This window comes from Aspergillus puulaauensis, chromosome 4 (genome assembly GCF_016861865.1).
Source record: "Aspergillus puulaauensis MK2 DNA, chromosome 4, nearly complete sequence".
Lineage (NCBI taxonomy): Eukaryota > Fungi > Ascomycota > Eurotiomycetes > Eurotiales > Aspergillaceae > Aspergillus > Aspergillus puulaauensis.
In genome coordinates, this window is record NC_054860.1 from 4081276 (window position 1) to 4098600 (window position 17325).

The 17325-nt window shown below is 50.1% G+C and overlaps 10 protein-coding genes and 1 non-coding gene across 11 annotated transcripts; 6 read left to right on the forward strand and 5 right to left on the reverse strand.

Moving 5' to 3' along the window:
* Nucleotides 1-498: 498 nt before the first annotated feature.
* APUU_41584S (uncharacterized protein) lies at nt 499-1041 on the forward strand (the record flags this gene model as incomplete). The annotated part of the gene is made up of 3 exons (XM_041704782.1): nt 499-657; nt 719-963; nt 1023-1041. The coding sequence occupies 3 exons, from the start codon at nt 499-501 to the stop codon at nt 1039-1041; spliced, it is 423 nt and encodes a 140-aa protein (XP_041557334.1).
* Nucleotides 1042-1296: 255 nt separating this feature from the next.
* Nucleotides 1297-2503, forward strand: APUU_41585S (putative phosphatidylserine decarboxylase; the record flags this gene model as incomplete). Its single annotated transcript, XM_041704783.1, has 5 exons — nt 1297-1356; nt 1406-1447; nt 1496-1631; nt 1693-2251; nt 2299-2503. 5 exons carry the CDS (start codon nt 1297-1299, stop codon nt 2501-2503), a joined length of 1002 nt encoding a protein of 333 aa, XP_041557335.1.
* Nucleotides 2504-2891: 388 nt separating this feature from the next.
* APUU_41586S (peroxiredoxin-like family protein) lies at nt 2892-3594 on the forward strand (the record flags this gene model as incomplete). Its single annotated transcript, XM_041704785.1, has 2 exons — nt 2892-3042; nt 3104-3594. 2 exons carry the CDS (start codon nt 2892-2894, stop codon nt 3592-3594), a joined length of 642 nt encoding a protein of 213 aa, XP_041557336.1.
* A 718-nt stretch (nt 3595-4312) lies between these two features.
* Nucleotides 4313-5889, forward strand: APUU_41587S (glycosyltransferase family 2 protein; the record flags this gene model as incomplete). The annotated part of the gene is made up of 5 exons (XM_041704786.1): nt 4313-4424; nt 4475-4719; nt 4775-5089; nt 5148-5563; nt 5619-5889. The coding sequence occupies 5 exons, from the start codon at nt 4313-4315 to the stop codon at nt 5887-5889; spliced, it is 1359 nt and encodes a 452-aa protein (XP_041557337.1).
* Nucleotides 5890-6341: 452 nt separating this feature from the next.
* On the reverse strand, nt 6342-7951 carry APUU_41588A (uncharacterized protein; the record flags this gene model as incomplete). The annotated part of the gene is made up of 3 exons (XM_041704787.1): nt 6342-7254; nt 7326-7620; nt 7693-7951. The coding sequence occupies 3 exons, from the start codon at nt 7949-7951 to the stop codon at nt 6342-6344; spliced, it is 1467 nt and encodes a 488-aa protein (XP_041557338.1).
* Nucleotides 7952-8395: 444 nt separating this feature from the next.
* APUU_41589A (aldo/keto reductase family protein) lies at nt 8396-9446 on the reverse strand (the record flags this gene model as incomplete). The annotated part of the gene is made up of 2 exons (XM_041704788.1): nt 8396-9109; nt 9159-9446. 2 exons carry the CDS (start codon nt 9444-9446, stop codon nt 8396-8398), a joined length of 1002 nt encoding a protein of 333 aa, XP_041557339.1.
* A 542-nt stretch (nt 9447-9988) lies between these two features.
* Nucleotides 9989-11017, reverse strand: APUU_41590A (endonuclease/exonuclease/phosphatase family protein; the record flags this gene model as incomplete). The annotated part of the gene is made up of 1 exon (XM_041704789.1): nt 9989-11017. The coding sequence occupies one exon, from the start codon at nt 11015-11017 to the stop codon at nt 9989-9991; it is 1029 nt and encodes a 342-aa protein (XP_041557340.1).
* Nucleotides 11018-11894: 877 nt separating this feature from the next.
* APUU_41591S (methyltransferase family protein) lies at nt 11895-12680 on the forward strand (the record flags this gene model as incomplete). Its single annotated transcript, XM_041704790.1, has 1 exon — nt 11895-12680. The coding sequence occupies one exon, from the start codon at nt 11895-11897 to the stop codon at nt 12678-12680; it is 786 nt and encodes a 261-aa protein (XP_041557341.1).
* Nucleotides 12681-12798: 118 nt separating this feature from the next.
* Nucleotides 12799-12892, reverse strand: APUU_t40029A. Its single transcript has one exon. It is a non-coding gene; the product is annotated as a tRNA-Thr (tRNA).
* Nucleotides 12893-13061: 169 nt separating this feature from the next.
* On the reverse strand, nt 13062-14726 carry APUU_41592A (uncharacterized protein; the record flags this gene model as incomplete). Its single annotated transcript, XM_041704791.1, has 3 exons — nt 13062-14001; nt 14051-14351; nt 14411-14726. 3 exons carry the CDS (start codon nt 14724-14726, stop codon nt 13062-13064), a joined length of 1557 nt encoding a protein of 518 aa, XP_041557342.1.
* A 481-nt stretch (nt 14727-15207) lies between these two features.
* Nucleotides 15208-17009, forward strand: APUU_41593S (uncharacterized protein; the record flags this gene model as incomplete). Its single annotated transcript, XM_041704792.1, has 2 exons — nt 15208-15481; nt 15550-17009. The coding sequence occupies 2 exons, from the start codon at nt 15208-15210 to the stop codon at nt 17007-17009; spliced, it is 1734 nt and encodes a 577-aa protein (XP_041557343.1).
* Nucleotides 17010-17325: the final 316 nt, after the last annotated feature.

Consider the following 17325-nt stretch of genomic DNA (forward strand, 5'->3'; position numbering starts at 1 on the left):
ATACTCCTGCTAATGGACCGATCAATGTATGACTGACTGACGGCATGACAGCACAGATCGGGATCGAAATATCGCCCCAAGGGCTGGCCACGATCGACCGATTTGGATTCGTCATATATTACAACGGCTTTCCTGTGAAACAGTAATATACTTTAACGTTAGACTCAATGCTCGTTATTCGCTGATCGGGTGAGATTAAGATGTGGAATAAATAGCACGGAGGCCGCCGTTGAACTCTCGTACATTCAACCAAGCAAACGACCAGAGAGTAAAACTAAATTACGCTCACACCAATTAAAAAGCCCCGCGTGGGATGCCTTGCCTATGGGCCTGCCTGCCTAATTTCTGCGGAGTCGTGGCGATTGACCGTATTATGACTTCATCCCCCGGGCCATCTATATAGACGATTCCTCTCTAGCCAAAACAATTAGACTAACTAGCAATATCATCTTATCGCTATCACAAACCAACTCGGACACTGCATACCAATACAATAAAATGTCCCAAACACAAGGCCACGGCTCAACCCCCTCGGGCAACCAGCCAACAACATCCACCCGCGGCGGCGCCAGCGCCTTTCCCACCCCAGCCAACAACGCCGGTGGAGGAAGCGGCTGGGGCGATAGCGGGTTTTTTAAGGGTGGAATGGACAGCTCTGTACGTTTACAGCACTAACGGCGCTTTCATATACAGAAATCACTTGCTAATTACTATGCAGAGCAACCGGCTCTCTAGCTCCGCCGGCGAATCCAGTCCCACAAAGATCTCTAGCACCTCAGGCGGAATGTCATCCATTTCAGAGCAAAAGGCCGCTGGCGAAGAGAGCTATCGGCATGACCTTGAGGAGGCGGGCGGGGTGCCCAGCGCTGAAGAGTCGAATGCTGCTGCGGGTTTCATGGCTCATAAGCCTGGTGGATCGGATACGTTGCCTGGGTGGGAGACGGCAAAGGGGGCTTTTAATAGGTAGGTCTTTTGTTTTTATGCTGTCTTTTATTTGGAGGTATGCTGATTTGGCTTGATAGTGTTATGGGGAATGAGTAGAGGTTCTTTGCTTGGGATTCTAAGGTGATTGTAGGTTGGGTATGATAAGCCGTGTAAATATCTTTAAATACTCTGGCGTTTAGTTTGGGAACACATTAATTTGATCATATTAAATCTATTCACCTGTATTATGGTGTAAATCAAATAGCTGAAATTGATATAGTATTCATGTAATAGTGACATCACACGGAGATATATCCTCAGCATTCAAGTCCACATACAAAGACTCAACAACTTTTCGTAAAACAAGGCATAATGGGAATACTCGGAACTCTACATGCAGCGGTGGACTATCTTCTCACCTGGGTCAAGCTGGTAGGTAGCTCTCCATTCTTCCACCGGCAAAGTCACAGCTAATTGTCAGATCCAAAATCGCGAGATCGGCTGGCCCACGATCAACCGCAAGGTATGTCAAACCTAAATGCCACTATGAACAAGACTAAAACCGGAACAGACAGGGAAATACATGCGCGAGCAGCAGCCTCTCTGGAAAAAGCTCAAGCTGCTCCTGCTGTTCAACCCGCTAACGACATGGCTGGACACAACGCATGCGATGAGGCTGTACATGCACAACAGCGCGATTAAAGAGGGTATTCACCACTCCCCGAGAGTAACTGTGAATTACAAGTGTAGCTGACAGCAGTACAACAGGGGAGAAAGAAGCAAACCCCAGATCAGCGAAACGCATCCGAGAATTCATCTCGTTCTTCCACATAAACATGGATGATTTCGAACCCTCCGATCCCACCGCGTACAGAACATTCGAGGACTTCTTCATCCGGCACCATAAACCAGGCACACGGCCGATCCACGAGCAGAATGACCCTAAATCCGCCGTCGTGGTTGCGGACTCCCGAGCCGTGGTCTACGCGGAGGTCGCCGAGAGCAAGAAGATCTGGATAAAGGGCGAGGACTTTTCAATAACGAACCTTGTCATGGATAGGAATCTGGGTCCGCAGTTTAAAGACGGACCTGTTGCGAGTTTTAGGCTGTCGCCGCAGGATTATCATCGCTATCATAGCCCCGTTACGGGGAAGATCAAGGCGTATCGGAGTATGCCCGGGGATTACTACGAGGTTGACCCGTTGGCCCTGCGGAGTGGAGTGGATATTCTGACGAGGAATGCACGGGACTACGTGGTTATAGAAACGGAGGAGTTTGGGGATGTGTTATTTGTGGCGATTGGGGCGAGTCAGGTTGGGACTGTCGAGTATGTGCCCCTGCAACGAGGGTCGAGAGCGAGTGCTGACTATGTAGGATCCACGAAAAATGGCAGAACCCCGGAGCCAAGGTCACAAAAGGGGACGAGCTGGGGATATTCCAGTTCGGGGGCTCGAGCATCATTGTTGCTTTCCAGAGGGACAGGATCCAGTTTGACGAGGATTTGATCAGGCCGAGTAAGCATGCTGTTGCGGTGGATGTCGAAGTCGGCATGAGCCTTGGCCGTGCTGTAAAATCGTAATTATTTGCCACATCTATGAGATCACATCTGCCGTATTGCCCTTCTACGTGGAGATCGCAGCAGTTCACATTCGCCCGTTGGAAGGCTGGTTCTATACCGGAATTGAGATCCATGCTTAACGATTGCCCCGGTCTAGCCCGTGTTCCTGCGTCACTGGACTATTTTATAAGCCGATCGATCTATGTTTTCCTCCCCGGATGGTGACATCACGGCCTGGCCTTCATGGATCGGAACAGGCCTGTATATAGGGTTCGCCCGGACCATGGAACCATCGACGCCTCGGGTGGCGGCTCTGGCCGACTGAGTTTTATAAAAAGGGCAATGTAGACCAAACCGACGCAAAATGGATATAGAACTATATGATACCCATTATACCCTATAATAAAGAATGAGCGGCCGCATTACCAGATCATCATTCCCCAGCTCAACAGAGCTCCGCGATGCATACAATCTTGAGCTCCAGTCCGCAGACAAGCGCTCCGTGCGGTTCGGGGAGCTGATCCTCGAGAAGGGCGAGATCACAACTATAATTATATTCAGTGCGTTCTACTTCCTTGTTGAATCTTCGCTGGAGGCAAGGCCTAACAGACGGCCATCTAGTCCGTCACTTTTTTTGTCTTTACGACCAGGAATATGTTCGCACAGTCTCGAGCCATCTAACTAAATCGGTCCTCGAAACAATACCCAACACCCCCGGGCCCATTCAATTGATCATAATCGGATGCGGTGGCCCGTCCTTAATCGTCCCATATATCGGCGAAACGTCCTCCTCGTTCCCGGTCTACAGTGACCCCGACGGAAAGTTATACGAGAAGCTGCACATGCGGCGGACTTTGGATAATATTATGCAGCAGCCTTCGTACTCGCAGGCCGGGTTTTGGAGGTCGGTGGGCGTGGCTATGAAGCAGATGCTTTGGAGAGGCATGGGGGCGTTTCGGGGAGGCCGGATGGATCAGAACGGGGGAGAGTTCATATTCAGGGGAGGGAAGTGCGAATATGCGCATAGGATGGAGAACGTGGGTGATCATTTGACGGCAGAAGAACTGTTGAAGATATTAGAGACGTGTGATGGGATGAAGGAAGTGCAATGACGATGTATATATGCTGGCCTGTAGAGATACAGTGCCATTTCACGAATTATTATTTCACGTTAGTGCAAAAGCTTTAACCATGTAGTCCTACTAGGAGTAGCAAGTTCCAGCTTTGTAGTTGCTGGGTATCAGGACCGGGGAGGTTGCCTATGTGATAGATCTGGCGAGAGGATGACACCGACGGAGGGTTATTCAACATAGCCCCCTGTTCCTGTGGCTGTAGCTGAGACTTGCCGCATCGTCTCTATTATATCCGCGTTGCGTGATTCTGCAAGGGGCACAGGGGACTACGTGTTCGCAGTCGATGGATGTGAGATCATAGACCAATGGCCCTGCTATGTCAGATCGAGAAAAGGTTACACAGAGCTTGGAATTAAAATGGCATCTTGCGGCTTGTCTTGTCCGCATAATCTGGATATGGAAACAGGATTCGCTATGCCTACCAATCATGTGCCAAGAAAGTAATGGCCGATGGGCACATGAAGCCTTCGTCCGTAGGCCTCACGCTATTGATATACTAGCAGAATCAATGCCGATATTCCCTGCAAGTCAGGAATTCTCGTGCAGGGCCTATTGTTGTGATCTGCATCGGATCCATAATATCCTCGTAGGGACAACTGGAGTGAAGATATAAAATGGCAGGCATCTTCCTTCATTTTAAATAAAGATTCATGCTTAGGGAAACTGCCGTGCGAAATCCTACGATTCCAGCTAAACCATGACAGTGAAGGCAAACTCCGCAGATAGGTTTCACCCATCGAGCAAGCTCTATGCTGTGCTAAACTACAACTACGTCCTATTTCCATTAACCCAGCTTCTGACCTACTATGGTGAGTAGAATTTGCTTATCCACTAGATGGCCGAACTAACTTTCAAACAGCCCTTTTCAAGATCGCTCAAGCGACATGGTATTATGCGGTCGTCTCTCATGAGAATACCTGGCATTGGACGACGGCGGTCCACTTCCTGTTAAATGCTATTTTTGTCGTCAGCCAGTTCCCACCTTACGCCAATGTTTGGGGAATGTGTTTACCAATCCGAACATATAAGAAAAAGGAGGCAATAAGAAGGAGGCCTTTCCAGACACTGAGAATATGCCTTGTGACCAAGGGGACAAATTTCCAGGTACAAGCTCCTGCCATTGATAGCTATATGGGGATCGAGTACTAATATACTGCAGACGGTCCTCACATCTACAAGCCGCTGGAGCCGCCTAAAGCATCCTTCGTTACAGTTCCATGTTCTGGTTGATGGGGGGAACGGCCTCAAGTTCAAAGAAGCCCTGCCCTCGTACATCCATATAGATGATGTCCCCGATTCGTTTAAGCCCACGAGCGCCAAATACAAAGCCAGGGCGCTAGAATTCTTTCGCCGGAAGCACAGCCTCACCAAAAGTGACTGGGTATTGCATCTAGACGAGGAATCCGAAATCGACGAATACGTTATTGAAACCTGTCTGGACTTTATAGAACGGGGGACTGCGGAAGTTGGCATGGTGACTAATGGCCCGGCCCAGCTCCCTTGCACAGGATACATAATGACCTTTCGCTTAGGGGACAATCTTCTATAATGGCGCCAACCACTGGAAGAACGCATTTCTGTCTACAGGTGAAGTAATGCGGATAGCCGATGACTTTGGCCGTTTCCAACTGCCTGTCCGACTGCTCCAGCGGCCCTTGCTCGGCTGGATGCATGGGTCATGGATCCTCATCAATGGGGAGGTTGAAAACAGTGTCACCTGGGATACAGCCTGTATCGCGGAGGACTTTTGGTTTGCTTACCGGGCTGCGTCTCTTGGATACAAGTTTGGTTGGCTCCACGCCATTGTTCGAGAGCAGCCCCCTTGCACGTTCAAAGATTTCCTGAAACAGCGAAGACGGTGGTATACCGGTATTCTGTCAATAGACAGTGCTATTGTACGATTTATGCTTACAGCATCTATTCTCGGAGTGGCTTGCTTCTATATGTTGTAAGTTTTAACCCAACGCTCTGAGAGCCTTGCTGATTGATGTGCCCCATTGCAGCCCATTATATGGTCTTCTTGGCTACAGAATCCCGATGCCAAAATGGTACTTTTACTGGATACTCTGGAATGACGCAACGAATGTGCACGCACTGCTGGCATCTTCCATAATGCAGGATATGACCATGACAGATATCTCATGGATGGACATTGCGCTGAATGCTCTCAAGGCAGTGGCTTTGTCGCCGCTGGTGCACCTAATGCAAACAGTAGCTCTGATATCCTCCTGGATCCAGCCTTCCCAGGGATTTAAGGTGATTGAGAAGATCTAAGGATAGACAGTAGACCGCTCCATGTTTACTTGTACGAATGAAGGGAATCTCATTTCATGTCTGCAGCCCATATTTGAGTAGAAAGCCACTCACGAAGGATATCTGGCTATACGTATAGGAGTTTATTTGCTCTGATCGTGCCTCCCGTATCTGGAGTTGGACCCTTCCCTATAAGCTTATGGTTTATTTCGGGAAGGAACGATCATGGTTTAAAGAAGGAGCTCAGTCCTGGTCGTACCTGCCATATCGATAGAAAGCTGTGGTAGTGCTTCAGAATGGCCGAGCTGACTATAAAAATCATCTGCTGTACGGAGTTTAGGGTTACAGCAAACTTCTGCCCTACACCAATCACTTATATTCGAACCGCATTGATGTCATTATCTATGGAAGAGTTTCAAGAGTGTGCGCAATGATATGGTCAGATATTCTGAATAGAACACTTACAGCAGATCTCAAAATGTCTGGCCGACCTCGTCCTGGATGCCGGTTAATCGTGACGGCAGGTGCTGGAACCCAAAGTTGTACACAGTCCACGAACTTCCGAATTCAAAGCTCATAATATCAATCTCAATGTCGATACAAAACACATGCAGTCTATTCCACTTGATCGAGAGCATATACTGGTTACAGCAGCCCACTCCCTCTGGGAACAGCTGTCCTAGCTCTTGCTTATCCCCGAGGCTGATAATCCTTGCGATGATTTCGCCCGTTTCGTCGTAGTAGTCTGGTATTTTGATCTCAGTCGAGCTAGGCTTGATCGTCCATATATAAGGACAGCCGTGCCCGCACTGGGGAGCGACAGCAAAATGCCTGAAGGGGTCAATGGCGACTGTTTCGTGGTTCGAACCCTTTGATATTTCTGTCAAGTCTATAACTTCAACTCCCTGGTCGATGAATTTCCCATCAGCGTCAGAAGCAAACTTGCGGATCTTGGTCAACTTCGATTCCTCATCATCATCGTCGACCTGACTGATGAGTGCAAATGCACTCTCGTTTGGTCGGCTCGAAACTACGACTTCCGTATCAAGCCAGAAGGCTATTTCGACCTCTAGCAGACGACTGCCATTTTTGGGATCAATGAGCTGAACAATATTCCAAGCCTTGATAGCGAAGATGATATCTCGCCCGGCAATGCGATGCACTTCGATCGCGGACACAGGGGCGAAATCAAGTATCGATGGGAGGCTATAGAGCCAGGTGTCTGTTTGGACATCATACAGTTCAATATCGGTATTCCTTTCTCCGTAGCGATAAATGGCTTCTGGCCCCATGTGTATCGTAGCATGTGCGTTGCGTTCCCCATTGGTCACAAAGCTCTTCCTGGACCATAGTTCGCCGCCTGTATTCAGGTCTAGCAGGTGTTCTCTAAGCCCAGTTAGTTTCAATATCCGAAAAGTCGATTGCACTGATATTATGTCAAGAAGCCATCGTCTTACCTATATTCGATTCCATCGGAGTCCGAACACCTGACTGTGACCAGAATAAGCCCACGAGAGTTTAAATTTAAAGCGTAAACCCTAAAGGGCCAGTCAGCTTCGAAATCCAATTTCTGATGAGGAAACGGCTTCCCTCCATCTTGGTAGTCAAGGCGTTGCCAGAAGATAGAGCCGCCATGTTTCCAGGCACGGTAGTCACCGGCCACTGTGCAGTAATATGAGTGAGAACAGTCCATGTCATTTTGACTCACTACCTTTCCAGAGACCCATCTTTCCCGAAGTTCGTATCCAATAGCTGAATCGTGATACAGATTGTCAGTGTCTAGTCTTCAAGTACGAAAGAGATACCGCTAGAAGGAAGACTTACCACATTGATTAAACATCCTGAATATCTCCTCACGATCTCCATTATCAGCATCAACTGCCTGCTTCCACTTGTCGGGAAAGTGCTGTCGCAGCCCCCAACTAGCAATACAGTCTTGCCAGTGTTTGCTAACCCGCTGACTGCGTGCCAGGTCGGAGATGCTTAAATTAGCCAGCACCAAAGCTGCGCAGTCCCAGACTAAAGCCTTTAGGGGATCAGTGGTAGAAGGAGACTGCTTCGGAGCTGGGGTTTCGATAGGCATTGTGTCGGGTAAGTGATATTCAAATTAGATTATCACGGAGTACGGAGCTGCTGTTTGGAGATATTTATACCTGAAAAGAAAACAACCCAGTAAGAAGCACATTGTATTCTTTGTAACAAAGCTTTATGTTTCTTTGTCTACATCAACAAACAAGGTGGAGTCGGACAGTGCCACAAGGCCCGTTGTATATGGCCTTTGTTGCTGCTGTGAGCAATCATTCAGGTCAAAGATCCCTCGGAGGAGGATAAATTTTCTTTTGCCCTAATGTATTTGATGAAGTTGGTCCTTGTAACTAGCTGTTACAGTCATAAGCGTCAGGAGCTAGGGTGATGCCAATAGAACGGGATTTCCCTAATTGTTTAACCATTCTGAGCATGTATCATTTATATATAGCGTCTTCGTAAGTATACTAAGAGATGACATCCTACTAAATTCTATCCAGTCCTATTTCGGGACTTCAAACTTCACCCCCTTCTCTTGGATCTTCAGCAAGCCATCGTTATAGTTATCCAACGGCGCGTCGGCCTCAACAAGCCTCCAAACCTCCTCAACCCTCTGCACCACATCCGCACCCAAAGCCCCCTTCTTCGCAAACCCAAGAGTCTCCCTCAACTGCTCCAGATTGCGCGCCCCAAAGATAACCCTATCGCCATCCTCCCCCTTCAACGCCGAGTTAAAGATAACCCACCGGTACGCCAACTCCGCCTTCGGAATCCCCGTCTGCTCGGAAATCTCCTCCCAGAGCTTCAGCCCCTCAAACATCGTCGGCTTGTTATACAGCTCGTGATACAAAGCCCCAACGCCGGACGAGCGGTCCCAACGACCCCCCGCACCCTTCGTAAGCTGCTCGACGCTCTTGGTCAGAAACCCGCCCGCGATAGGCGAGTACGCGTAGAACTGGATCCCGTGCTTGCGCAGGACGGGGAGCAGTTCTGTTTCAGCGCGGCGCGCAACGGCGGAGTAGTTCCCCTGGTAGACGGAGGGGGCGATCCAGCCTTTCTCCTTGGAGATCTGCACGAGCTCTTCGACTTCTGCGGCGAGGAAGTTGGAGATTCCGAAGCGCTTGATTTTGCCTTCGGTGTAGAGAGTGTTTATGGCGTCGACTTGGACTTCGAAGGGGACTTGGCGGTCTGGCGAGTGCAGGTAGTAGACGTCGACCTGTGTTGGTTAGATTATCATAGATGGTAGATATTTAAGAAAGGCATACCTGGTTTGTCTGGAGTTTCTTGAGACTTTCGTTTGCGGTGGCGAGGATCTTTTCTTTGCTTGATGACCCGGCAAACCCTCCGGGGTACTTGGTGTCGATAGTGTGCGTTTTGGAAGCGTCTAGCTCGCCGAGGAACTTCTCGCTCTCGCCGTAGATGGCTGCTGTGTCGATGTACTTGATGCCTTCGGCCTGGAGGATGGAGATGGCCTCCTTCATCTTCTCGATAGAGCCAAACGTCTCTTCTGTGTGGAAGGCGCCGCCGCCAAAGCTTAACTCAACGGGAGACATGGTGATGCTGAAGTATTCTGGATGAACTCGAACTGATGAAAGAGCAAAGATGGGTTGATTGATTGATTGATACTACAGAACAGCGAGCGCTGCCTGGTATTTATAGCCAACTCTGCCCGTGTCCTTGACAATCGCAATCAATTCCATGTTTATGACGATGATTGACATTGTGCTGCTTAGAAATTCACTCGGAGTTTAGCGCTCTAAGCACCGCTACGGAGTCTGGGTACCACAGTTAGCAGTATAGAAACTGGGTCCACTTGCCCTAATCCGAGCTGGTTCAGGCCACATCCGTCCCCGACGGGTCGGAATCGACACTGCCGGGCCTTTCCTCGCGGCCCCAGAACTTCCGGGGCACCGCGGCCCCATTTCCTATTCGGGAGATGGTGTGCTGTTGCGTGATGGGTTTATCTGTTGGTGTGGATAGGCTGGATAATGGTCTCTTACTAGTATGTAGAAATCTCGATTCGGTAACTACACACGTTTCCATTGAGAAGGGAATATATACCCATAGATCTTCTACCCATGGGGGCTTGTCTGCCTTAAAGCTGTGGTCTATTCGCACCCAAAACCTCCACTTCCGCCACAACCCCCAAATGATCCGTAACCCACGGCCTCTCAAACCCCAACTCCACGATCCCCTTTCGCTCCTCCTCTCCCTCCGCCAATATCTCCGCCCCAAACCTCTCAAACCGACGCACTTTCACACCGCCGCAGAAATAAACCTTGTCCATCCGCGAACACCCAAACCGCTCCCGCTGGCTCGTCGCCGCCTGCTGGCCCCATGTATACGCCTCCTCTGTGTCCTCGCGCCCGCCGAGCTCCAGGAACGCGTCTTTGAGGCTATTCTCACTGTGCAGGGTGCGGTCGAACGGCTGGATGGCGTTGAAGTCCCCGGCTGCTAGCGCGGCGTGGATTCCATCGCGGTGCATGTATTCTGCGAAGAGCGCGACCTGCGGCGGCCGGAAGGGCGGGTCGAAGGCCATGGATTCGAGATGGGTGTTGCAGAGGCGGAGGATTAGTTTTTCTTTCCCCGCATCTGGTCTGTTGAGAGAGATGTCGACGAAGAGGGCGTCCCGGTCCATGCGTGTTTTGGAATAGTGCACGCGGAAGGCGGATGACACCGGGAGGCGGGCGTCGATTAGCACGGTGGTTCCGTATTGCGTTGTTGCCCAGTTCGAGGGGTCGATGTCGGTGAGGTGGAAGCGGGATTGGATCCAGGGGGTTGCGGCGATGGTGGTGAGGTCTGATGGGGTGCATTCCTGGAGGAAGATGATCGGGGCCGCGGTTGGTGGGAGGGAGCGTGTTAGGTGTTCGAGGTGGGCGAGCGCTGGTTTCATGCGGGCGGCGGCGAAGGGGAGCATGAAGTCGATGTTCCAGCTGTAGAGGGCTATTGTTGCGATGGGTGCGGTGTCCTGGGTGCTTTGGCCTGTGGACTGTGAGACCCAGGTGGATGTGGCGGGGTCATAGTCGTAGTAGGACTGTGGGTAGGGTTCGTCGAGATTCCAAGGCATCGAAGTCTTTCTCAAGGTGGCGCTGCCCTGAATGGCCTGTATCATAAGAGCTTCCATGGCGACGGCGCAGTTAAGGTGAGAAGTTGTCCAAGGTTGGAGTAAAGTCGAACAGCGCGGGGTGCGGGGGATTTCTTAGTTCTTACTCAGACTCGGTCCACCTTAGGGCAGTGTACTAGTTATGCTGTCGAATCACATAGGTTAACAGACTTGAAGTCTTATCACCACGGCGGTTGTTTAATCACTCTCAGTGATAGCACTTCGTCACTCTTAGGCCTCGTCTAAGTGTCTGCATTTCCACTTCCTTGCCCCACGGTTAGAAGCTACCAGGAAATAGTCCTGCGCCTCGTTTGAGATCAAATACACGGAGAGGCCGACCGGAGTAAATAGTGCCGGATAAGTGGAGTTGCTGACGGCTGAATGGACTACAGATACGTAAGAAGTCCAGTGCATGAAGCTATGAACAAATCAACACAGGTCGTCTCTGGATCAGCGGTTGATCTCCCAGGATTGAGCATGCCGAAAGACCAAGTTGCTAGACAAGTTGTCGAGCTATTGAATACATAGGCTGAATCGTGGACTTCAACTATAGACCTTTGTATTGCATACTTCGACTAGAAGCTTTGCTGGACTACTCGGCATAAACTGCAGTAGGTAGCCAGAGCTGGGAGCTGAAGACCACTGGAGATTCGATAAAGTCTATGGGGCATTATCAAGAACGATCCTATATCCACTAGGCGAAATTTAAGCTAGAGCCTAATTATTGGACCGAGATCTGAAGAACTCAAATAACTTGCGGTGAGTAGTGTTTACCGACAATGGTACTGTGGATCTCAGCTCATATTTGCTTCTCATCTATCAGATCCACCAGCCCAAAAGGACTATAAAGTCGGGATTCCCCCAACCAAACGTACTAATTGCTTAAACAACATTCACAATGGAACTCCCCAGCCTGGACCTCCTCTCCCGGATCAGCTTCGCCCTCGCAATCCTCACAAGCGTCTACTTCATCCGCCGCACAAACAGCGATCCCAACCCTGCACCGAATGGAATTGAGCGTGGAAATCGCAAGGACAACGGCAGCATCGCCAAATCCGACTTCCTAATGACTGCCGGCAACGAACTCACAATGCGCCGCCACCTCAACTTCCTCACAGCCGTTGGAATCTACCACGCCTTTGTCGCCGGCCTCCCGGACCATCAGCGCACTGCCCTCTGCCCTGCATATACGGATACCCCCAGTCCTAGTCCTAGTCCTACTCGTGCAGCCAACACCTCCCCCAGCGTCAACCCAGCCCTCTTCACATGGACCCCGTATACAGCGACCACAATCGCAGTCCTCATCGCCGCCGCCCTCCTCCGAGTAGCCGCGTACACGAACCTCGGCACCTCGTTTACATTCCGCATCACCAAGCCCCCCGCGGGGCTCAAGACGACCGGAGTGCACCGCTACGTGCGGCACCCGTCGTATACCGCGTTTCTGATTGTCGCGGCGTGTGTGGTGATGCTGCTCTTCCGGGAACAGGGGCTGGTGGGGTGCTGGTTTGGCAGTGGGATTGCGCGCGTGGTTGAGAGGGCGGCGCTGGGTTGGGGGTTTGTGGTTACGCCGGGGCTGTTCTGGGCGAGGGTTATGCAGGAGGAGGAGTTTTTGGCGGGCGTCTTTGGGGAGCAGTGGGGGGTTTACTGTGCGAGGACGAAGAGGTTTATTCCGGGTGTTTTTTAGGGTTATCATGTTATGTTTGGGGGGTGTTTTGTTTTCTACCATTGTTATTCAGCAAAGAAATGCTGTAGTGTGTAGGAATAGTAGAGTACTGATGTGCTGGCGTGGAAAAAAAAAGAAATGCCCCCACGCCGGATTGAACGACGGACCTTTGCATGGGCTTTTTCCATTTTTGTGGATACAAGTGCAACGATCTACCACTGATCTATAAGGGCGTGCATTGGAGCTGCGCAAGTGCTTTTGACATTACCAGCTAGGTGTTGGATACACTTGATGTTGATGTTGATTTTATTGTTGCATCGTTATTACAACCACTGAATTCATTGAACTCTGGACTCCCGGGCTTGAAAATATAATACATATAATACATTTGATATCTGTCGATTAGCGCATCTCCAAGGTCATTGGATCAGGGGTCACATTTGACGGCATATTGCTGGGCACTCTGAACGCGAAATCAAACAGACAGTAGAACTGTCTTGGCTCAGTAAACAGGACGAATCTGTCCCAGCCTGCAAAGTTCAACCTGCAGCTATCCGGGTCATAGTCCAAGGGCCCTGGGATGAACAGCCGGCGCGCTCTATGGTGCTTATACTTCTGGGGAAGAGTCACTTCTTGCCCCGGCCCTAAACAGAGCCACCTATCAACCCTGGTCGCGCCATCAGCGGGCAACCCACGCGCATCGATAGTCGGGCTTTGGGCTTCCCGTATCGTTCTTATCCGTGGTAATACACGGCGCCCTTCCAGACTCACGGCCAGATATCTATATGGCTCGATGCCAATCTGCCTGATCTGGTCGGGATACTGACCCAAGTCTAGGATCTCTGTGCTGTTGCTTCGAAAGGCCCCGGTCTCTGCGTCTTGAGAGAACTTCTGGATTTTGACATACCAGTGACTGGTGCGATGGTGGCTCAGGATGGCGAAACCACCTTGTTCGCCAGTCTGTGGTATTAGCTGCGAACCGTGACACCAAATGCGAGTTGGAATCGTTTGAACAACTGTGCCATCCTTCCCATTGATAACCTGAATGCCGTCCACGGAAGAAATGCTTCTTCCGGATGGAACAGCGTCGATGTGGATTATAGCTTCGTCCCCTCCTGGCTGCTGGACAGGTATAGGCGGCTTGGACATGTAGACTGGGTGCGGGAATGGAACCTCGTACAGCAACTTGCCAGATCTTATATCGTGTGCTGTTAGGTGGCGGTTTTGGGGGTCAGTACCGACAAGGTAAATCCTCTTTCTCCCAAGTGCAAATAAGTTGGCGTTGGGTGACGCCCGTCGCTTCCACAGCCGCTCTCCTGTTTCCAATGCAAAGACATAATCCCTGATTTCGTTAGTAATCAATATATTTATGTAACGACGGAATCGAATACCTAAACTCCTCCGGCCTCACAGGATGGTTGTTCGGACGGCATATTTGCAGATATAGATAACCGTCTTGATTCACGGCCAAATACCGGAGGTTATCCCCAGTCACCCTCAACGACAACCTTTGGACTGGATACAGAGATCCGTCTTCCCGGAACCCCAATTTCTGGTAGAAGATGGCATCGCCCGTATGCCAGACTGTGAAGTTGCCACTCGTGTCGAAGACCCCTGTGTCGCAGGTCTGGTGCCTACGGCCGCAAGATGCGCTTCCAGACGCGAGTTTCCTAAACGCGGCGTACTCGACAACTGAACACAGTGAGTGGGTGCCAGTTGAGGGTAGGGCTTTATGGTGCTCGTCGACGTACCTGATTTCTTTACAGCAGCAAGCGCGTCCTCGTAAGTTATTGGATTTGGGATATCTGGCCTCCACCCGTCTGGTAAACAGTACTGGTGACCGGCAACGACCAGCCAGTGCTGCACAAAGCTCCTCCAGCCTTTACTTACCTGTTCGCAGCAGGCAAGATCCCGGATATCCAGATACTGCAGGACAATACTGGCGCAATCCCAGGGAAGAAGGGTGAATGGATCTGTACGCTTCTTATGGGTATTTAAACCTGATGAAGCACGGTTCTGTTTCTTCTTGGGCCCGCAAGATTCCCGTTTTCTCTTTCGCTTGGGCATAATATTCAGGATACGTGAGATGGAAAGGGTTAGATATTAGGCAGTAGATATGCCGGAAGGAGTAGTAATTATCATATCAGTATCTACACTTGTTCTGTCAATATATACAGACGGAGCCGCAGAACAATGAGGGTCACTCTTTATGGATGAAACGATGTTGACACTTGAGATCTAACAAGACACATTATTGTTCCGAGTTTCAGTCACTCGATTGAAGAGTTAATTTGAGACTCTTCTTTCAATAGCTGTTGAATAGTACTATTTGCTACATCCGGCATTTGGTGGTCTTTGTCCATGTATAAAGGCACAGCGTCATGCCTCACCAATGTTTCTAAATTTACCGCTGTTTTATAGACAAAGCATGTAGCGTTAATGAGTACGGAAATCTTCTTATAAAAGGGAGAGCGGGGGATATACTGAACTGAGGATTTTCATCAAGTCTTAACATTACTGCGCCAACGAATATAACCAACTATCCGACATGAAACACACACGGCATACCAAGGCCGACAAGCTGCAGCCATATAAAGACCGCTTCGCGGGTCTTTTATGGGACTGCAAGGAAATCATCCTACGGCATTTAACTCGCCACGACCTAGCTCAGTGCGAGCAAGTTAATAAAGCATGGCAGAGTCTCGTCCACGAGTGGATGATTGCTCCAAATGGATACTGCATGCTCTTCCCAGAGAGCTGGAGACTGGAAATGCAAGCCGGTGGCAACGATGATGAGAAAGTGAGAAGGGTTAAGGACGTCGGTAGGTGCTGCGGTGTAGGCTGCGTGAGATAGATTAGCAGAGCTATTGCTAATGACAGTATATCTTAGGTGTACGCTACACTCGGTACACGAAGCTCAGGTCCGGCAGGGCATCCAGTGGTCGTGTTATTGGGACTGAGATTGATATACGCGAATGGTCTCGTGCTGGTGTGGAGGGAGACTTTGCGGCCTGGCTTGGTACTGACGGGATATTCACGCAGCGGCTTGGTTTCCAGCCTGATGGGTCGCTATATCCCATTCGCAAGCTTTACAACCCTTGTAGTGAGGCTGATGAGTGTAACCTGCGCCTAAGTCGGTGTGGGTCTGTACTGCTTTGCGGCTCCATTGTGCCTTCTCCTGATATAACTGACCTAACACTGGTATATGGCTGTTGGGATAGAATCCCATCAGAATCGGACCACTGCGCCAGGGATCAAGTTTACGCCATTTCTACCGAGACAGGCTGGTATCTTTGGAAGCGAGAAGCTCCTATATGCACAGAGCTTATTATAGGGGTTGGTGAAACCAGGGTTTACTCTCTGCGCCGGGAGCCAGGGTGTGAGCCTTTGAAATTCCTTGTAACCCAGGATCTGTACTCTGGGGCGGTTCTTAACACGGTAAGTATTGAGAATGATGCACTCGGATGTGCTCTTGCTGGCATATGCTGCGTCCGCCAGCTTAATGGCAAAGATGTACTGGTCACCTTCAACGCTCAGTATCAGCCGCGCCAACCTCCCGACACCCTTCCATACCCGATAATGTTGACAAGCGGCCATATTCAAATTATTAGACCCGAATACGGTACAATAATACAGACCATCGAAGCTAATAGGTGCAATTCAGCCAATCCGGATATGCGAATAATGCCGTCTCCTATGAACGCAGAAGACTTTGCTTTTGTCTGCCGGGGCCCAGAGCGCGAGGGCTGCCATGGGTATAAAGTGTACAAGCTCTCCCCACACGCCACAGGCGGGAGCAGGGGCAGAAAAAAGGGGAAGAAGTACAAATATCGCATCACAAGCACCGAAGTCGTCAAGTTCAACAGACTCCGTGTATACCCAGTGGGGGTGGACATTGATCCATTCAGACACTTGTTTGTGGTCATGGCCAGCAGTATTGATGCACCCCTGATCTTACCAATGGAGGAGCTTACAGCGCCATTTGGGGAAGAAACTGCCCATCATGATGGGCTTGATCTTGCGCTTGAAGGTCATGTTGATAAGTGGCTGGCCTCGGGCCCTGGAAGCGCCATCACCCTCCTACGAACGCGCGAGAAGAAGGTGGATTATGAGATCCTCACGATCCGTGACACTCCTACCCTGTGTTGTATTCCTAAGGTGTGTTTTGCCGGAAGGGATAAGGTTTTGATCTACACCGGGGTTCAGCAGTACCTTTTTGACTTTGCGTTCCGGAACCATCGTCGTTATACTATGCGCAGTAAGCCTGGTCGTATAAAGGAACTGGGTGGAATAGGAGAGCTTGAAAACGGTCGAGGACGCCTAAAATCAAGATATGCTTACGACGCTTAGAATAAAGACATACTGACTGCACAGGACCCGGCAGCTGAGATTCCCTAATATAGCGCCTGGGCATCGAAAAACTGTTGTTCATATATTGCCCCGGCAGTGGTTCCAAGGTCAAAGATCCGTGATCGACGCACTATATGGTCAGGCCTGGAATGATGTTGAGTCTAGCTGTGATAATTTCGTATGTATTGAAATAATGAGTGTCCACCTTGAATATACAATCTACTGGTATGCTAATCTACCTGGTCAGTATCTGCCCTACTCGACTCTATCTAAGTCACGGCAACGTAGTATGAATCCTTATGTCAATTAACCGGCT